The sequence below is a fragment of the Oncorhynchus masou genome, chromosome 28, assembly GCF_036934945.1.
Source record: "Oncorhynchus masou masou isolate Uvic2021 chromosome 28, UVic_Omas_1.1, whole genome shotgun sequence".
In the NCBI taxonomy this organism is placed as follows: Eukaryota; Metazoa; Chordata; class Actinopteri; order Salmoniformes; family Salmonidae; genus Oncorhynchus; species Oncorhynchus masou.
Genome location: NC_088239.1, coordinates 55,508,653 through 55,530,077, shown reverse-complemented (window position 1 = coordinate 55,530,077; position 21,425 = coordinate 55,508,653). Strand labels below are relative to the sequence as shown.

Sequence of the window (21,425 nt, the reverse complement as noted above, 5' to 3'; positions counted from 1 at the left end):
ACTGTCAATCAACTGGTATCACCACCCTGTCACTCTTATACATGATCAGAGACCTACTTCCTGTGTCCAGGCAAAATTAAGAAAGCTGCTGACAGCTGTCAGTTTCACTTCTCCTTTAGTTCACTGGTCTAATAGCATTGAGATTCAAGGCAAAACATGTAAGGGCCAAACTAAAGGAAGATATGAATGTAATATTAGTAGACAACATCCAGCTTCAAGCCTCGTCAATGTTTTTCCACTTCAGCCTTCCCAGCTGGATCTTGGAGAAGAGCATGGCTTTACCTCCAATTGGATGCTTTACACAAACAAATAATCCACTCCCTGGATTTAAATACTGATTGTCCTTTATCTTGTCTTCTTCGGTAATCTGTGTGTGTTAGGCTCGGCCTGGTCACACCACTCCCTCTCTATGTCTCAAGCTCTATTTCCTACCATCCAGCTCCTGCCTCTGATGACGTAAACATGGATGAAAGGCACTTTCCTTTAGCTGATTGAGAGTGGGGAAGTTCTTATTGTTTGAGACGTAACTTTAAAAAAAAAATGATGGCGTCAATTCATACTTTCTATGGGCTTGTTTATGTCAAGCATTGCTAACTGTATATGATATTAAGATATGGCTGCACATGGATGTAATGGCTTCCATTGATTGAGACCTAGTAAATACTCAGTGTCTGCTAACTTAAGTGTCCTCAGTGAAATAGACCAGCCCATGGGAGACATCCGCTCTTCAGTATGTCTCCCCTAACATTTAGCCTCAGGTTGAAACACACTTTACCAGAGCACAGACCAGGGATATTTTGCATACTCATTTGCAAGTCAAATTCAACTCTGTGCCCCATCTTCTGGCCTCTCTATCTACTTGTGTGTGCGTGCGTGTGTGTGTGCGTGTGTGTGCGTGTGTGTGTGAGCTTGAGTTTGGTGTGGTTAGGTTTGAGACTGTGTGCAGATGATTGCTTTCCTGCATTACATGTTCATGGCTGGGTAGAACAGATTTAGAGGTTTTTTTTCTTTATTTCTGTTAATGTGTTTAGTCGGTTTCTGTTATCTGATACCTCCATAAGCTCGCTGGCAAGGCAGCAGACATGGGCCTTTAGACTAAATAGTGCTGCACGATTGCTTTGTTGATTTCACCTTTTGTTTCATTATCTGATAGTTTTAACATACATTTTACTTTTTATTAGCCTTTTTTTATTTCCTGTGGATGCATCAAGTTCAAATGAGGGATAAAATCATTTGTCTTGATTTAGTTTAAGATTTTTGTTGAGCTGGAAGTGTTTAAACATTTTCAGATTTTAGCTTAACTTTGAGTGGACAGTTTAACATTGAAGTTCAAGAGAAACTTATAGTTTAGTACTTTGCAGGATTAGGATACCACGGTGCCTTAGGGCACAGGAGATGCAAATAAAGAGGGGGAGGCAACAGACAGAGAGAGAGAGAATCCCAGTTGAAGGTACCTGAGAAAGAAAAGGAGATAATAGAACCATCAAATACTGAATATATATATATAATTACTATTGAGAAGTTACTATATTGTGTTGTTTTAAAACCCTGCATTTTGTTGTACTGAATGATAAAAAGCACACATTCACACGCCTGTTTGTGAATGTTAAAAAGGGAAGTGCATCTCAGGTGCGTGTGTGGACCTAGTCCCCAAATATCCCCCTTTTTTATCCCCAGGCTACAGTCTGGGTCACGCCCCTCCTCTGCAGGACACATGTCCTGTTTGTTTAGGCCCGCCTATCCTGCTCCTATCTCTGCCATTGGCTACCTGTGGAGGATTTTGATTTGCTCTGTATCCTCACACCAGGATGCAGCCCTAACTGTTCCTCCTGAGCACAACGGACCCCGTTGCCTAGGTAATATAAATACTAATTTGCATGGCACCACAGATTTGTTTACCAACTGTACCAGACAGTGGACAGGCTGCCTGTTTCATTCCGCACCAAGACACTGATTTCTGTGACAACTCATCAACATAAACTCCTACTGCTGTTGTGACCATGTCCATGTGTATGTGTGTTGTATTTCTTACCTTCAGTAAGTATTCTTCATCACCTGAAATATCTTTCTTGGTAATTCTTCTGTGTATGGTTGTGTGGTTGTTAAACTCAGGTTTAAATTTGTTTTTGAGGCATAGCGACCCGAAAACTCTTATAATGGGATAGAGCATACAGTGGGACTTGAATACATATTAGTAATACTTGGCCAGCTACTTCTATAGTATAAGACATATTTAACTAAGCAATGATCTGATTTGCCTGTAACAGCTTAAATGGCCTAACTGGATCTGGTGTTTGAGGAAGGTGGTGTCCTCATGAGAAGTGCAATGTGTTTGTCAAAGCAAACCCGTCAGAATGGATGGGTGTGGTACGGTATGGGTAGAGGGTGTTTGAGTACTCTATCCTCTGTCTGTTGTTATACAGTATATCCCAAATCACAACACGGAGGGAATACACTTCTTCGCACTTGAAGACCAACCGTGTGACTGACTAGAGATTAAAATGAATGTGCAGACCTTTGCTTATGGGTGTGAAGGACATGCATCATACATGAGGAAGGCCTACACAGTTTGCACATTAGTGACTGAGATTTTGGAAGAATTTGGGGGGTTGATCAATAATGAGGAAAAACAAATTAATTTCCTCCCTCTCCTCTCTTTAGTGAGCATGGTGGCATGCATGGGAAGTCCATTACTTTGGCTATGTGACATTTGAGAACCTGGTGGACTTGAGATTTGCATGTTGTTCCAGGTATAGATTTGAATGAAGCCTTACTCTATCTCTCACTGGTCATACTAGAGATTTCTGCCCCAGGCAACATGAGCTCAGCCTTGCAAAGGACTGCTACAGAGCCAGTTGGAAGACTGTCTACATGCAACCTGCCCTATGGCAAAACGGTTACACATAAAGACTAGGTTTACAGATGTAGGATCTTAATTTGATCCAGTTTGCTATACAGCAGGAAACTAATTCTGCAGCAACAGGAAATGTGAATGAATCTGTCTATTATAATAAATGGCAATTTTTTTGTAGAGGCTGATGATACATTTTTCATTAGGGCAAATCAACTCTGACACTTATAAGTGGAAATTACAAACTTTAGAATCTTTTTTAAACCCTGAATACACTACAGGTTATAATTTCTTGCTATGCAGGGAAATTCTCAGCAACAAAAGAGTGATCAAATTAAGATCCTACATCTGTACCATGAGCCATCTCATCTTACTAAGTTAACACAATGCGTGTGTTTTACCGTTTGCCAGTTTTTTCCCTTCTTCAGAATGTTTGTCTATTTGTCACATGAGATTGAATGTATGATTGTTAACTCACGCTCCGCCCATATTTTTCTTTTCTCCACAGCTCACAATGATGACAAGGTTTATAATAACATCTCACAGTTTATTTGGAGAGCATTTGTTCATTCATACATACCATTGCTTCATTTTATTTGACATAAGATTAATATATAAATATGAATGGCACACATACTGTTTGTGAACATATAATGCTTTTTCTTAAATACATTCTGCAACAAAATCATGAGACCTATCTCTCTTCACAATTGACTTCAAAGGCCTCTGTGATAAGTCTACAACCTCATAATGCACCCAAAGGATGCATATCAGTTGAATTCCATTTTATTCCAAAGGACTGTTTCTCTAGTCTGGCTGACACCAGCTTTCAAAGTCCTTTTCCTCGTTGTGTAGTCACATGGGTCGTGTCAGTCAGGCTACTGTTTCTCCTTAAGTGATAGCAAATACTTAAGTACCTTCATAATTTGCGTTGTCTTATTTCTACTGGTTAGCTGCCAGCTCTGATTTACTTAAAAATGCATTTTCACAAGAAGGATAATATTCAATACTATACAATTCTTGTGTCCGTAGGGGCCATTTTTGTGTCATGATGCCCACCACGAAAAGACATCAAGTTTGGTCTTTCTTTTTCTTTCTTTGCTATATTGCTATGCTAAGGGCATGAGGCACGTTTTCCTCCTCCTCTTCTCCACCCATTGTTTTCAACCGCTTCACTTCAGGCCATGTTGGCTCTCATGGTGTCTGCGGAGGTCCACCTTGCGTTGGAAGCCCTTGGCACAGATCTCACAGCCGAAGGGCTTGAAGCCTGTGTGTTTACGACTGTGTGTGATGAGGTTAGAGCTCTGGCTGAACGCCTTGCCACACACCTGGCATTTGTGGGGCTTCTCACCTAAATAGGCACATACAAAAACATGTTTAAACTGTGGCATCAAATCAATCATAATCAAATATCACAGTTTAATTTTGTATTGATGCCCCTACATGTGAGCGATATTTTGCATTCCCCATCTAGTATTAAAACAGATAACATGTAACGCATGAGGTACAGTATATAAACTCAGCAAAAAAATGTCCCTTTTTTAGGACCCTTTCAAAGATCATTTGTAAAAATCCAAATAACTTCACAGATCTTCATTGTAAAGGGTTTAAACACTGTTTCCCATGTTTGTTCAATGAACCATAAACAATTAATGAATATGCACCTGTGGAACAGTCGTTAATACACTAACAGCCTACAGACGGTATGCAGTTACGGTCACAGTTATGAAAACTTAGGACACTAAAAGAGGCCTTTCTACTGACTCTGAAAAACACAAAAAGAAAGATGCCCAGGGTTCCTGCTCATCTGCGTGAACGTGCCTCAGGCATGCTGCAAGGAGCCATGAGGACTGCAGATGTGGCCAGGGCAATAAATTGTAATGTCCGTACTGTGAGACGCATACGACAGCGCTACAGGGAGACAGGACGGACAGCTGATTGTCCTCGCAGTGGCAGCAGGCCACGTGTAACAACACATGCACGGGATCGGTACATCCGAACATCACACCTGTGGGACAGGTACAGGATGGCAACAACAACTGCCCGAGTTACACCAGGAACGCAAATCCCTCCATCAGTCCTCAATAGGCTGAGAGAGGCTGGACTGAGGGCTCGTAGGCCTGTTGTAAGGCAGGTCCTCACCGGACATCACCGGCAACAACGTCGCCTATGGGCACAAACCTACTGTTGCTGGACCAGACAGGACTGGCAAAAAGTGCTCTTCAATGACGAGTCAGGGTTTTGTCTCACCAGGGGTGATGGTCGGATTCACATTTATCGTCGAAGGAATGAGCGTTACACCGATGCCTGTACTCTGAAGCGGGATCGATTTGGAGGTGGAGGGTCCGTCATGGTCTGGGGCGGTATGTCACAGCATCATCGGACGGAGCTTGTTGTCATTGCAGGCAATCTCAACACTGTGCGTTACAGGGAAGACATCCTCTTCCCTCATGTGTTACCCTTCTTGCAGGCTCATCTTGACATGACCCTCCAGCATGACAATACCACCAGCCATACTGCTCGTTCTGTGTGTGATTTCTTGCAAGACAGGAATGTTAGTGTTCTGCCATGGCAAGCAAAGAGCCTGGATCTGAATCCCAATACGCACGTCTGGGACCTGTTGGATCAGATGGTGAGGGCTAGGGCCATTCCCCCCAGAAATGTCCGGGAACTTGCAGGTGCCTTGGTGGAAGAGTGGGTAAGGAGGAGGAATTGCACTGCAGTACTTAATGCAGCTGTTGGCCACACCAGATACTGACTGTTACTTTTGATTTTGACCCCCCCCCCCCCCCCCTTTGTTCAGGGACACATTATTCCATTTCTGTTAGTCACGTCAGTGGAACTTGTTCAGTTTATGTCTCAGTTGTTGAATCTTGTTATGTTCATACAAATATTTACACATGTTAAGTTTGCTGAAAACAAACGCAGTTGACAGTGAGAGGACGTTTCTTTTTTTGCTGAGTGTTTGTGCTGTAGAGCTGAAGTCAGTATCAATGACTGGGAGGAAAGAATCGTGCCATTGTTCAGATTTGTCGAACATTCATTTGAGACATATTCTGCCTGCACAGAGTTCCTTTCACAGAGGCCTCGGCAAAGTAGGATAACCAGATATGCAAATCAGATGGACATTTGTTTAAGTTTCTTTTTTTGATTTATCAGTAGTTATTACTCTTGGAAACAATTCATGTTACAGCACCTAGAAAGCAGAGAACTATAGACTGAGCCTATTGCTAAAGTTGTCTTTTAGTTTTCTGAGAAATTACAATACACTCATAAGTAATTGGATCCCTAACTTTGGTGCTATGTGGATGCTCTTCTCTCCTCACCTGTGTGGATGTAGGTGTGTTTCTTCATGTCTGACTTCTGGTGGAATCTCTTTCCACAGTACTGACAGGGGTAGGGCCTGGTGTCTGAGTGGATGAGTAGATGGGTGGAGAGGGTGGAGGAGCGCTTGAATGTCTTTCCACACATCTTGCATTCAAAACTTCTTTCCTTTGTTTAAAGAAACAGGTACAGATGTAGGATCTTAATTTGAGCCAGTTTGTTACAGCAGGAAAATAATCCTGTAGCAATAGGAAATTAGAATTATGTGGATCATTTTTAATGGATATTTGTTGTAGGGGTTGATACATTTTCATTATTGCAAATCAAGTCTGACATTTTTAAGTGGAAATTACAGACTTTAGATACCTTCTTTTTTTAACCCATTTTCCTCCCCAATTTCATGATATCTAATTGGCAGTTAGTCTTGTCCCATCGCTGCAACTCCCATACGGACTCGGGAGAGGCGAAGGTCGAGAGCCATGCGTGCTTCAGAACATGACCCTGCCAAGCCGCACTGCTTGCTTAACCCGGAACCCAGTGGCACCAGTGTGTAGCAGGAAACACCGTACAATGGGTGACCATGTTAGCGCTAATGCGCCCAGGCCCGCCACAGGAGTCGCTAGAGCGCGATTGGACAAGGACATCCCAGCCGGCCAAACCCTCCCCTAACCCAGAAGACGCTGAGCCAGTTGTGCGCCGCCTAATATGTCTCCCGGTCGTGGCCCGCTGCAACACAGCCTGCTGCAATACAGCCTTGGATCGAACCTGGGTCTGTAATGACGCCTCAAGCCTTAGACTGCTGCGCCACTCGGGAGGCTAGATGCCTTTTTAAACCTTGAATACACTACAAGTTTGCATTTCCTGCTGTGCGATAAGAGTGATTTTTATCATCACATTTCAAATATTATAATTCTCATGAAAGTACCTTGGGCTACTTTTCCATGGAAGTGCACAAAGAACTTAGGCAATTTGGGCACTGTGCCAGATTCCACATATGTTTGTCCGTCTTGTTTCCTTAACCATCTCCAACAGTGCATTGTGGGTACCTGTGAGTGGACGTTCATGTGTTGCTCCAGACTGACGCCATGGCCAAAGGTTTTCCTGCAGATGTTGCAGCCAAATGGTCTGGTCCCGCTGTGGGAGCGTCTGACATGAACCTCGAGACCATGAGGGGTTGAGAACACCTGCCGTGGCAGAGGAGGACAGGGGAGTTATCAACCTGCTAGTCACAATGTTGATGTCAATTTAAAGACTGGTGAATTTAAAAGACTACATGTGATGTTTTGAATGGGGATATGTGACCACATGCACAACTTTCCCTCTGGTGGCTTTGTGAAATCTCTGTATGCTGTGTGTTGTGGCAGTTTAATTTTGTATAGGCCCACATCGGTCTCACAGCGTAAAGAGAAAGCTGTGACTCCACTCCTGCATACGTACCTTGTCACAGGTGATGCAGTGATAAGTGTCAGAGGTGAGGGAGTAGTGTGTGCTGCAGTCTAGAGGTTGCTGTGGCTCAGGGCTGTGGCTGACTTGAGCCCCGTACAAGCTGCTGGCGTGCTGCAGGAGGTAGGGGGGGGAGCCCATCTGACGGAGGTCATAGGGCGCAGGTAAAGAGTCCCAGGCATAGGAGGGTTTGTAGAAGGGAGGGAACTCTGCCATGTGAGCCTCTGAGGTTAAACGGAGTAAGATGATTGAGTCAATGAACACTTCCTCTGAAAAACCTTCTAAATCATATGTTGTCCCATTTAGGACCAATATGGTTCTACTCTTTTCTATTCTATTCCCAATTTTTTTGGGGGGGGACATCATGTCATCCCTTCACAACATCCCAGCCCAGTTGGAGGGTCTCCCACCTGATAAGTAGTATGGTCGTGGAGCAGGGGCAACCGGCTGTCCTGTTGGCTTAAGGTAAGAGGGGACTGGGCGTTCAGGTTCCTGCTCATGTTTGACATAAGAATTGGGGTCTGGTTCAGGAAGGGAGGGCTGACCCACTGACTGAGGCCTGACTGGAGACTCTGGACTCTGTGGTTCTGAAGAGATCACACCTGTCAAGTCACAATTGCAAATAGGATTAATTGAGTGTCAACATAAAGTCCAAATATTTTTTCTGTAAATAAGTACATAAATGTACAGTGTAGATTGAAGGCTTAGAATCCTTCAGAATAATGTCTCTCTTGTATATCCGTGAAACCTGCCCTAACCACTTAATTTCAATAACTCCACGAATGCACTGACAAATCCAAGCATCAATAACAGTCCAAGCGTATTGCTTTTGAGATAATTTTTCTAGTCCACTAGGTTTTGCATCTGTCCTCAAATGTAATGAATTTTCTATGATGTTTAACGTAACATTATAAAAGTCCCACTGTATGCTGCAACGCATCATTATGGATTCACTTTTCTCTAGTCAAATATGTATACATTATTATTTATTTTTAGCAATAGCTTTCATTTAATCAGATAATTTAAAAAATACTAGTCTATGATGGTCAGGGAAGTGAAAACATAACCAGGAAATCTAAACATGGCATTGTTACTGTGTCAATTGATTAATTATAAACTACAAATAACTGGCAAATCATTATACACGTTTCGTTATACAATTGTGAAAGTCTTGATGTGTCGCCATGATAATCTTGACATTCTTACTTGTAAATTCAGGTTCCCTCGGTTCGACTTCGTCTTCATGAGAGCGGTGCACATTGTAAGATGCGCACCTCTTGTTTTTCACCAAAAAGGATCGTGGCATGACAACGCTGTTGAAAAAAAATATTATGATAAATGCTTATAGACAACTTAAAATGTTTTAGGCTAGGCCTAACATTTTATAATATACAGTTTATTAGTCTGTGAACTTTCACGATTTTTAATTTGGCGGGTATAACATATTTGATGGAGCGTTTCTGAGCGAGGGAAACAAAAATGTAATTACCATTACATAATTCATAGACACATTGTGTCATATTTGTTAATTCAGTTAAGGTAGGTTGTTTAACTGTATGTTAACACATGTTTTAAATGTAAATATTTGAAACATAAAATAGCCAAATACTTTCACACTTGTCCAGTCATTAATTTCCATAATATGCTGTGAAGTCCAATGATCTATCAGTAGGTCTTTTTCAGTTTTCGTTTTAACTATGTATGTATCTTGAAATATAATGCTGTAAAATACAGAACTTAAAAAAGTTTCGTTCCAAAAGCATATGATAGGCTAATTACGTTTAAAGCATCACCGACTTGGATAAGCTATTTGTAAAATGCATTAATTCCATTATAGCCTACATGAATCCATTTTCATTCTTCGAATTATCAATATTTCTAATAATAGTCTATAGGGAATATTCGTTATAATATTATGCACCTGCTATAGCCTACTTACCGTTTGTTTATAAGAAGTAGGGAGGATAGTGCTCTTATTAAATAGGCTAGGTTAATTATTTCCCCAGTCTTAAAACACCATCCAATCTGTCGAAGAATAAATATTTCCTAAAATCCTTTCGCAAAAGTCCGAATCCAAACCACTGTAAGACATCACACTTGCTGCTCTCTTCCTTTTGCTCCCCTCCCTGATTTTCAATCAGATAATGTTGTGCAGGAATCTGACTGTGGTTTCAACCAATGAGAGAGCCAACTCGCAGGTGGAAATTTGCGTAGAAAAACATTGGCCCTGGACACAGTCCCTCGAACTGTTAAAAACGATTTCAAGTTTCAAACAGTTCACAAATAAATTGAAATAATGTTAGAACATCATGTCTTCTTCATGATTGTATTTTGTTTGGCCACATATAGGGCTAATGGTTTTCAAATTGGAATGAAAAAATGTAATTTGACCAAATAGTGACAGAATATTTTACAAACTTTAACATGGATTAGAGAAACAAAAATAAACAAAATCCAAATGTTTCACTCCTTAGCCTACAACTTGCAATATTTGATTTACAGGATTTACAGTAGTAATTTCATTCTCACTGTTGTGTAAATGAAATTGCCAATACATCTTGGGTGGCTAAGATTTAAATAAGCAAAACTGGGCCCCAGCGCCTCCATAGATACACACACCAAACCAGTCTCCTGCGATTATTAATGTTTACACAGTCTTGTTTGCACTGTACTGTATTTTGTGTATAGCTGTTCATCAGTTAGCCTACCGACATAGATTTGTTTCTATCCAAACTCTGTCATAACTTTTGTCAGTTGGTCTACTCTATCCAAACTGTCATAAAGAAGGCTATTTCTCTTGAGGGCAGGGATACTCTTAACGAAAATACTATTTTGAAAAATATATATAATACAATGAAGTATAGATATAGAAATATATATAGTGTTACAATAACAGTATGTATAAAGCAATTAACGTCACTTTTGTAAGCTACACTAATTATATCTTGCCAAGACAATATTTAATTTTCAGTGCATGAACTCACGATGTCATGAAGTGCAGAGGCATACTTGCGACATCATGTGGCTGTTTTACGTCAATATATTATTCTCATACGCGCGTCTCGACTACTGTAGAGCAGAGGGGTATTCAACCTGGGGCCTGCGGAGATACTGCAAGGGGTCCCCTTAAATATTAATATTTTTTAAATATATTGTTTAAAAGTAGAAAATATATTTAATGTTTTTCTGAATATCACTAGCAACAACAGAATAAACACATTTTGAATTAGATACATGCTGTATAACATGAGAATATCTTCTCTCTAATGATGTCAGCTTTATTTCTCAACTCCTAATATTGAGCAAATTAAACTCATTGCAGCCAATTACACTCATTGGAGTATCTGCTTTCTTAACTTGGACATATTTTTGCCAACACATGGCTAACCTTTGCTTAAAAGCTGCTATTAGCGAAAATATGTTTGGAGTTACCTTTCTAGCTGATAGGATATGTTAGAGTTTATACTTCCTATTCCAATTATGTTGGGAGCAGGGGCGTAGCGTGAAATTCATTGGTGGGTGGGCCTGCAGATATGTGGGTGCCCCCCCTTTGCCGTGGGGCAAAGTGACAAATGTACAGTTGTATAGCTCATCTCATGCTATTTGTTACAGGGAACGCAACACCCTGCTACAACTCAACTCCCCATGGAGCGAAAGAGGTATGGGATTGTAGGTGCGAGTAAGGATGACAAAAGGCAGAGGATTTACTGTTTATTCCTTCACACGGTAAATTTGGGGAAAAGGGGCTGGACGGAACCAAAGCAAAAAAAGTAAATGTCAAAGCCCCCTCTCCTACCTTACCTGCCTACCCACTACTTACCTAACCTTTAGCACCACTTGGTGCGCTAATAAAAATACAGGGGGTAGTCCGCCCAGGTCTTACCTAGTGTGCATAAACAGACTCAATACTACAGGTTATGTATGCCCGCAGGCTTCTAGACTAAGCACTCCCTAGGTGCCTTGCCCTTCCCCCCCCCTTGGGAACAAATGAAACGGTATAATACAAACAATGTCAATAATCCCCCACAAAATGCATCCTATTGACACACAGGACATACTAATCAGCTCTATCTCAGCAACAACCAACATAGAGAGGGGATTTGGTATGTCCTATCTGAGAAACACCCACCACATGATATAACCCCCCAGCTCTACCTGCTCTCTCCTAACAAAGGAACACTGGCTTTTCTAGCTTCTGAAGGAGTCTGGAATTACACAGTGTATACTTTGACGAGAGGGCGGGGTCAGCTCCAATTAGCAATGGGGCCGACCAATCAGCTGCTTGGGGGAATTTCAGGAAGCCATCCTGAAACACACACATACAAACAAAACCACAACACAGAAACTGGGAACGTAACACGCCCACCACAAAACATGCAAACATACAGTTTGCAATAACAAAACCTAACACATCCCCAGTTACTAAACCTGTGATAGAGCGTCGGCAACCACATTCGCTGAGCCCTTAACTTTATCTGTACATTGTATCCTTGTACAATCAGAGCCCACCGCATAAGGCGGCGGTTCTGATTGTGCATTTGCTTCAAAAACACCAAAGGATTATGGTCTATGAGGACCAGTATAGGCAAAGCACTGGAGCCCACATATACGTCAAAGAACTGTAAGGCTAGCAATAAAGCCAGCGTCTCTTGTTCAGTGGTGGAGTACCTTGACTCACGAGTTGAACTTACAGGAGAAGAAACTGACGGGCCGATCCACTCCCTCTTCATCTTCCTGCAAAAGATCCGCACACACCCCCACTACACTAGCGTCTACCTCCAATTTAAAAGGTTTGTCAAAGTTGGGGGCGGCAAGCACTGCGGCACTACAAAGTAGCGCTTTCGTGGACTCAAAAGCACAGTTACAGTCCTGGGAACACTTAAATTTATTTTACTAGGCAAGTCAGTTAAGGACAAATTCTTATTTTCAATGACGGCCTAGGAACAGTGGGTTAACTGCCTGGTCAGGGGCAGAACGACAGATCTGTACCTCGTCAGCTCGGGATTCGAACTTGGGTAACTAGTCCAACGCTCTAACCACTAGGCTACCCTGCCGCCCCTGGTACCAAGCAGAGACGTAAGGGGAACTACTACCGTCAAGAAGTTCTTACCGAATGTACGATAGTACCCTACCGTTCCCAGGAATCGGTGCAAAAGGAATCTGTGCAACTGGCGGCGAGTCGTGGGAGCTGGAAAAGCAACAATTGCTTCCATTTGCCAGTTACTGGGTGCACTTGACCTCGTCCCACTTGTTTCCCTAAGTAAGTCACTGTCGCCTTCCCAAACTCACACTTGGCCACACTTTTCAAAGTGGCGAGATGATCAGACCAAGTAGACGAATGAATTATCACATCGTCAAGGTAAGCAGTACAATTTGGCACATTCAAGAACACAATGTTAACTCTGCGCTGAAAAGTAGCAGGTGCATTACACATTCCAAAGGGCATCAGTGTATTGTAAGAAGTTATCAGGCGTAACGAAAGCCGAGATGTCAAGCTCGAGAGGTCAGACACCTGCCAATAACCTTTTAGCAAATCTAACTTACTAACGTAAGCAGCAGAGTCAATTCTATCAGTGCAGTCATCTAAGCGAGGTAGAGGAAAAGAATCAGACTTTGTAACTGCATTTACACGACGATAGTCCGTACATAAGCGGGACGTACCGTCTGGCTTAGGAACGAGAATACACGGGGAACTCCAGGAGCTGTTACTGGGTTTTGCCATGTAATTCTATAATAAATAAGCTACCTCACTTTTCATTACCTCCCTTTTCTTAGTGTTAACCCGCTACGGATGCTGGCGTATAGGAGCAGCGTTCCCCACATCCACGTCATGTTCCAAGATGGCCTTGCGACTTGGAACGTCCTGAAACACATTGAACTATTTATCAATAGGATAAGATCATTAGTTTGATCGTTATCCAAATGATCCATTTGAGAGGTTAAATTTTTCAGCATCTCCGAATTACATAAGCGTTCACACTGCTGTAACGTATTGCGTAACTCCAACCTGTCCTACTTATCATCCTCCTCGGTCCCATCCAGGCTTCAGCACCACCGCAGCCACACTGGAGATGGCGGGCTGGGCCAGTTTACCTGAGCAGCTGTCTGGAGTATCACGAACATATGCTTTCAGCATGTTAAAATGACACACACGGAAAGAACGCCTATGATCAGGGGTCTTTATCACATAATTGGTGTCACCGAGTTTCTTTTCCACAAGATACGGCCCAGAAGAACGTGCCGACAGAGATGAGCCAGGGATTGGCAGCAAAACTAAAACTTGATCCCCTGGTGCAAAAGAACAGCCAAAAGCCTTTTTGTCATAATGCAACTTCATACGTTTTTGAGACGAGGAGAGACACTTTTGGGCTAACTCACATGCGGCGTGCAGTCTCTCCCGCATCTTACTGACATAATCCAACACATTTATAGGGGCGCTACTGGGTGTAGGAGATAGGAAATGCTCTTTCAAAACTTTTAGTGGATCCCGTGGGTTGTGTCAGAAGGTCAGCACGGCTGAATCCCAAGGACTCTTGTATAGTTTCCCTGATAGCAAATAGGAAAAAAAAAGTACAACAGAACTGATATTGCAGGCGAAATCCTGAGAAAAAAATCCAATCAGGAAGTGACTCTTATTTTGAAACCCCTGTCTATTTCCGGTGGATTCCTAGGCATAATGCATCAAACTAACGGAGGTATTTGGATATAAAAAATATTTATCGCTGCTTTATCCGGGGTTACAGCACCCTGGCCTCCCTGTCCGCACTCACCTCGAAAACACCTAGTGTGTTTTAGTACACCACTGCTCCTATCCTGGTTCATCCTGTGTTTTACTTGCTATATTGTATTTACTTCGCCAGCATGGCCTTTTTTTTGCCCTTACCCCCTTATCTCACCTCACTTGCTCTCATTGTATATAGACTTATTTTTCTACTGTATTATTGACTGTATGTTTGTTTTACTCCATGTGTAACTCTGTGTTGTTGTATGTTTTTGAACTGCTTTGCTTTATCTTGGCCAGGTCGCAATTGTAAATGAGAACTTGTTCTCAGCTTGCCTACCTGGTTAAATAAAGGTTAAATAAAAAAATCCTGACCCTTCCCATCAGTTTCTGGTGGAGGCCGATGCTTTGGATGTCGGAGTTGGGGCTGTTCTGTCCCAACGTTCTGCCCAGGAATGGAGGGACTGGCTAGGAGGGGCGGAACATCCGTTCATTGTGTGGACCAATCACGAAAACCTGGAGTATCTCCGCTCCACCAAGCGCCTCAACTCCAGGCAAGCGAGATGGGCCCTGCTGTTTACCCAGTTAAACTTTTCCGTCTCCTTCCAACCGGGGTCTTGCTGCTATAACCCCACGGTTACCACCCCGGAGCCTGAGACCATCCTTCCCACCTCGTGCCTGGCGACAGCACTCAGCTGGGGTATAGGGAAACGTGTCCAGGAGGCACAGCAGTCCCAGCCAAACCCTGGGGGGTCCGAGATAACCAGATATTTGTACCTGACACTGTCGGCACCGCGGTCCTGGAGTGGCCATTCCTCCCTGGTCCCATATATCCCTGGATTTCGTCATGGGTCTCCCCCGTTTAAGGGTAACACTGACATCCTGACTGTGGTCGATTGGTTTTCCAAAGCCGCCCACTTCATTCCTCTCACCAAACTACCCTCGGCCAAGGAGATGGCCCAGCTCATGGTGCAGCAGGTCCTCCGGATCCACAGACTCCCGGCGGACATGGTCTCCGACTGGGGTCCACAGTTCTCATCCCAGTTCTGGAAGGCGTGCTGCACGCTCATTGGGTCATTGGCTAGCCTGTGCTCCAGATTCCACCTCCAGGCCAACGGCCAGTCAGAGAAAGCCATCCAGGACTTAGAGACGACTCTTCGCTGCCTAGTCTCCGCCAACCCTACCACCTGGAGTCATTAACTGGTATGGGTTGAGTACGCTTGAAACACCCTTCCTTGCTCTGCTACGGGTCTCTCGCCCTCCGAGTGTTCCTTAGGATTTCAGCCTCCGCTCTTCCCCGAACAAGAGGAGCAGGTCAGCAATCCCTCTACCCAGATGTTCATCCCCGCTGTTGTCGTAAGTGGAAGAGATCCCGTTCTGTTGAAGACCACTTCCAGGTATTGATGACAAGCGGTTCACCACCAGACCCCTGAGCCACACTATCGGCTCGGGCAGAGGGTACGGCTCTCCACCTGGGACCTGCCCCTCCAGGTGGAGTCCCGGAAATGTTCCCCCCATTTCATAGGCCTATTCCCCATCTCTGGACTTATTAGACCCACTGCTGTTCGTCTTTTGTTACCCCGTACCCTCCGTATTCATCCTACTTTCTATGGGTCTAGGATTAAGCTTGTGTCTCACAGCCCTTTGTCTTCTGATTCCAGGCCCACCCCTCCTCCATGTGTCATCGATGGCCATCCGGCATACACGGTGAGATGCCTCCTGAGTGTTCGACCATGGGGCAGGGCTTTCCAGTTGGCTGTCGAAACGTTGGTATTAAATTTTTGCATCTGAGCTCCGAGAGTGTGCGGCTCTTTTATTTTCAAGTTTCTACTCCGCTAGCCAGCACCTCGTCTTAATAGGTGTGCGTTTCTTTTTCTTCTAGAGCAGGGCTTTCCAGTTTCCTGGTTGACTGGGAGGGTTATGGCCCGGAAGAGAGGTGCTGGGTCCCCGCTAGAGACATCCTGGACCCAGCCCTCATCACCGAATTCCACCGCCAGCACCCTAGTCAACCAGGTATGCGCCCAGGTAGAACGTCAGGCGTACCTGGGGGTGGGGGGGGAGGGTGGTAATTTCACACCCTGATCTGTTTCAGCTGTCTTTGATTGTCTCCACCCCGCTCCAAGTGATGCCCATCTTCCACATTATCCCCTATGTATTTATGCCTGTGCTCTCTGTTTGTTGCCAGTTCATCTTGTTTGTCAAGTCAACCAGCGTTTTTTGTGTCTCAGCTCCTGCTTTTCCCAGTCTTTCTTTTTCTCGACCTTCTGGTTTTGACCCTTGCCTGTCCTGACTCTGAGCCTGAATGCCTGACAACTCTGCCTGCCCCTGAACATGAGCCTGCCTGCCGACCTATACCTATGCCCCACCTCTGGATTATTAACCTGTGCCTACCCTGAACCTGAGCCTGCCTGCGCTCCAGTACCGTTGCCCCATATCTGGTTTACTCACCCCTGTCTGCCTTGATCTTATTGCCTGCTCCTGTTGGATTATTAAACCATTGTTAATTCGACATTGTCTGCATCTGGGTCTTACCTTCATACCTGATAGATTTGTGTGTATTGTTGTGAATTGTTAGATACTACTGCACTGTTGGAGCTAGGAACACAAGCATTTCGCTACACCTGCAATAATATCTGTTAAATATGTGTATGTGACCAATAACATTTTATTTGGATTTAATATAGATGTTACCATTTTAGTAATCAACTTTGCTAGCTAGTAAAAGTAACTTTTTGTTTTGTCTTTCTGATGGGTGGACCGGAAAGCCAGTGACAGCACTTGAGTCTCCAGCTGCCATTTTCCGGTGGTTAAGAGAAATGGCCTTGTACTTACCAGAAACAGTACAGTAGCTCATCCACCATGGCAGAAGAGGAAGATCCAGAACGTTGATTGGGAAACAAGAACAAACAATGAGGCATGAGGATTGGGTGTTGAGGGACCACTTGTCACATTGTCCAAGGTGGGTTTGTGTTATGATAAACAATGCATTTTCTGTGCAGGTAAAGATGTAGATATGGCATTGAAAAAGACCCATCACTGACAAAATGTCTCTTTGCTTTCAAGTCCAACAGGAGTGCATCCCTCAGGCTATCCGGTGCATGAACATCCTTTGCCAGTGGGATCCGAGGGTGATCGTCCAGTTGTGGAGAGTACAGCACATCGAGCCTGGGGATGGACAGGTCAATAACTCATCAAATATGATACAATATTGTGTAAAACATTGAATTTGTAGATGCATCGAAATTTTGACTTTTTGTCTGATGTTTATTCATTGTTCACTTGTTTTTCAACAATGTCAGGTACATGCAGGGATGACTGGGGCCTTCAGCAAGTAAGACACGGGGTAAGAAATGATTTGTGACTCGTTTCAGGAAGCTAGACTTATATCACACGTCACCACTTTACAGGAGGCATTTTAACGTAAACATTTATTTTGTGTCAACATGCAGGTTTTTTTTGGCAGGAATGCCTTCTGGAACATGTGAGCTTTCATGTGCCTTAATAACAAACGTGTATGCCATCTGTAAATATGAATACAATTGTTAAATTATGAGCCTAGTTAGTTTAGCCACGGAAAAAGACAGGAATCTTCCCGCTAGCCATGATTGGCATGTCACACGCTTCTGTCTATAATAAGCTGCTCAGCATGTGTAGGTAATCCTTTCTAACGCAGATTTTTTTAAAAGATAGATCACCACTTTCTTGAGGATGGAGTTTTGAAATCAGTGGAATGCCCGGTGGAAGCAGAGTATGATAGCTAAGGAGATAGAGAAAATTCAGGCGTTTGATTGCAAATGCGGAAGTAGTCAAAAAGAGAACACAAAGGGTGTTGTATAAAACACCTGTCTCCGGACACCATCTTCAAACTAAGGGCAACCATGGCATCCGTGATAGAGGGGGAGAAGCGTTCATTCATGTACAGTTACTTGCGAAAATATTCACCCCCCCTTGGCATTTTTCCTATTTTGTTGCCTTACAACCTGGAATTAAAATGGATTTTTGGGGGGTTTGTATCGTTTGATTTACACAACATGCCAACCACTTTGAAGATGCAAAATATTTTTATTGTGAAACATACAAAAAGTAAGACAAAAAAATGGTAAGATTCCTTGCACCGTAGGGACACTTTACCTTCACTGCTGTGGTGCTGCTCCGGTGAGGCACCCAGGATCCCAGACCCTATGACCCAAAGCCCTGACTCCTGCACATACTTCCCTGTAGCCATTTTGAATACCTTGATGCCCTCCTCTTCGTTATCTGTGCCCCACTTTACAGACAACACCCCATCCAACGGCTGTGAACTGAGGAGCCTTTTAAGCAGTGAACGAGTAGCGCGCTTGCCCCTAACCACTCCTCCATAATTGGTGCCGTCAAACTCCCTCTCCTCATGGTGTGCCAGTTGGGTTTGGTATGCTGTCCAACTTTTGCCTACCCTATAGCCTCCTGCTGCTCCACTGACAGTGCCATGCCAGCCAGGATGCCTGTATGCCCCAGGTGCCCTTATTTTTTTTTAACAATGTCCAATACCCTCCCTGTCATCCCTGTCTGCATCGGTTGTTCTGGCTCAGGTTCAAGGAGACCTACCATTCCACTGAACCTGCCACAGAGAAGGTGCTTTAGCCACTGAAGATCCTCCTCTGTTGGCTCTCAGGACAGAGGGTTGAAGTCTTCGGCTGGGTACAGGTCCTCCACTGACTGCACCTGGTTGGGCACGGCTGGCTTCCTCCACTCACATTCCACAACCGTATGGACGAAATTGTGAACTGCCAAAATAGTCTGCATGGCTACACTTATGAGCTCCACGGAGGCATTTCCATGTGGTATAGAGAATCCCCTGGTTACCTAAAGAGACCTGCCAAGAGGAAGGATGTTAAGTGACAAATCTTTCAATTCATGACTTTGAACACCTTGAAATGCATTTGTTGAAAGAAATGTGCTATATTGATGACTGACATTACTGCTATCGAGGACATGTGTAGTTTTTCAATAAACTTAATTGACAACTTGGGATTTTATCACTTGACATATCAATCATATAGTGGGAAGGATCCTATAAATCAAAGCTGTGTGAATGGATTTACCAGTCCAAATAAATAAATACTGTGCTTTTGAAGATTTCTCTCTGGTCATGAAACTACAATACAGACTAGATGTCTAAACAAAGTAAATTCTGAATGTCATCAAATTTTTAGATTCATTCTCATCAATGACAACATTCTAGAACTGTTATCACTCAAGTCTGGTATCCGGGGTAATCTGGTTATTGATTATATAATTGATCTCTTGTAGAATGTTGACAGCTGTATAGAACGCTTTGTATTGCTAAGATGCTCAAACTTAACTTAATAGCTACACTCACCAACACAGAATAAATGTTATCCCTCACGATGGCCCTGATCAAACTGGTAAGTTGCCACTATACTATAGATGTACTTATCCAGAATCCAAGACTTATAGTGGTCTTCTCCCCTTTTAAAGCTCTTATGCTCATCCTTAAAAAAAATTCCGTAAGGTCTGAAATAGACACCAAAGTCGACATACTTTACAAACAGTTACCTAGGCTAAGTAATCCCAAATTATTTTTTGATCTGCTGCTCTGCTAACTAGCTAGCTATAGTGTAGTTAGTGACTATCTAAGACAGAGAAAGGAGATGGAAGATGTTCAACACTTTATTCACTTCATTTCAATGCAGCACATGGATTCATTATGTAGCTGACAGTGCTGGCTAGAGATGACACGCAGGAGCATCCTGCAGAAATGTGTGGTCTTGCAGAGGTCTTCTCTGATGCTAATTAGCATTTAACATTTTTTTTGGTGTAAATTGGGGCTAATATATAAATAAAACTCACCTTGTCTGAGAGAGAATAACACGGTTATCATGACATCACACCAAGGTAAACCTACACCAAACACATACTTAATTTGAAGTGTCGTAAAATTCACTATGTGAAAAATGAATGGTGGAAATATGATTGGAACCATTTCCGTGTTTGACTGCTAGGTTTTATGGGTATTATGACATGTCCACTGTGGAGCTCTTAGAGCTGTTCTGATCTCTGAACCTCTTCTAAACAGATTTAGTGTCACCAGTGAATTGCGCGATGATGATGTGATATGCTTATTTATATACACTCAAATTTAGGCAAATTGTAAATTATTTTATTCAAACCTTTTAGTTTTGGTTTGGGTAGCAACACGCATCACATGGAAGCGCATGCCTCTCAGGCAGTAGTTTGGTTAGACCCGATTCAGTGATTAAGATTCCACATAACTATGATTGCATTTAGATCTCATGATATACAGTGGGGCAAAAAAGTGTTTAGCCAGCCACAAATTGTGCAAGTTCTCCCACTTCTCCCATTTTCATCATAGGTACACTTCAACTATGACAGACAAAATGAGAAAAAAAATCCAGAAAATCACATTGTAGGATTTTTAATGAATTTATTTGCAAATTATGGTGGAAAATATGTATTTGGTCACCTACAAACAAGCAAGATTTCTGGTTCTCACAGACCTGTAACTTCTTTAAGAGACTCCTCTGTCCTCCACTCGTTGCCTGTATTAATGGCACCTGTTTGAACTTGTTATCAGTATAAAAGGACCTGTCCACAACCTCAAACAGTCACACTCCAAACTCCACTATGGCCTAGACCAAAGAGCTGTCAAAGAACACCAGAAACGATATTGTAGACCTGCACCAGGCTGGGAAGACTGAATCGGCAATAGGTAATATGAGGTGATGGCAGCAGATAAATGGCACAACAATGGGCCTTGGGATCTTCTCAGGTTATCTCTGTGCATTCAAATTGCCATAGAAAGAGATGTAATTGGGTTTTCTAGCTTATTCCTGCTCATACCATAACCCAAATGGCAGCATGGGGCACTCTGTTCACAACATTGACATCAGCAAACCATTCGCCTACACGATGCCATACACTTGGTCTGCGGTTGTGAGGCCGGTTGGAAGTACTGCTAAATTCACTGAAACGGCGTAGCTTATAGTAGAGAAATGAACATTCACTTATCTGGCAACAGCTCTGGTGGACCTTCCAAATCAAATCAAATCAAATTTTATTTGTCAC

The 21,425-nt window shown here is 43.1% G+C and overlaps 1 protein-coding gene and 1 long non-coding RNA gene across 2 annotated transcripts; one reads left to right on the top strand and one right to left on the bottom strand.

Moving 5' to 3' along the window:
- Positions 1-3,377: 3,377 nt before the first annotated feature.
- On the bottom strand, positions 3,378-9,825 carry LOC135517928 (zinc finger protein Gfi-1b-like). The gene is made up of 7 exons (XM_064942654.1): positions 9,558-9,825; positions 8,825-8,931; positions 8,029-8,220; positions 7,613-7,842; positions 7,222-7,359; positions 6,178-6,343; positions 3,378-4,202 (listed from the first exon to the last, which is right to left on the bottom strand). The coding sequence occupies exons 2-7, from the start codon at positions 8,922-8,924 to the stop codon at positions 4,024-4,026; spliced, it is 1,005 nt and encodes a 334-aa protein (XP_064798726.1). The 5' UTR covers positions 8,925-8,931; positions 9,558-9,825; the 3' UTR covers positions 3,378-4,023.
- A 7,375-nt stretch (positions 9,826-17,200) lies between these two features.
- On the top strand, positions 17,201-18,980 carry LOC135518635 (uncharacterized). The gene is made up of 4 exons (XR_010452190.1): positions 17,201-17,298; positions 17,403-17,518; positions 17,639-17,682; positions 18,908-18,980. It is a non-coding gene; the product is annotated as an uncharacterized LOC135518635 (long non-coding RNA).
- Positions 18,981-21,425: the final 2,445 nt, after the last annotated feature.

Coding starts and splice junctions, on each gene's coding strand:
- LOC135517928 (XM_064942654.1), bottom strand. CDS start 8,924: ATGCCACGATCCTTTTTGGTGAAAAACAAGAGGTGCGCATCTTACAAT. Junction 7,843..8,028: donor ACGACCATACTACTTATCAG/GTGGGAGACCCT, acceptor GTTTAACCTCAG/AGGCTCACATGGCAGAGTTC. Junction 7,360..7,612: donor ACTGCATCACCTGTGACAAG/GTACGTATGCAG, acceptor CTGCCACGGCAG/GTGTTCTCAACCCCTCATGG.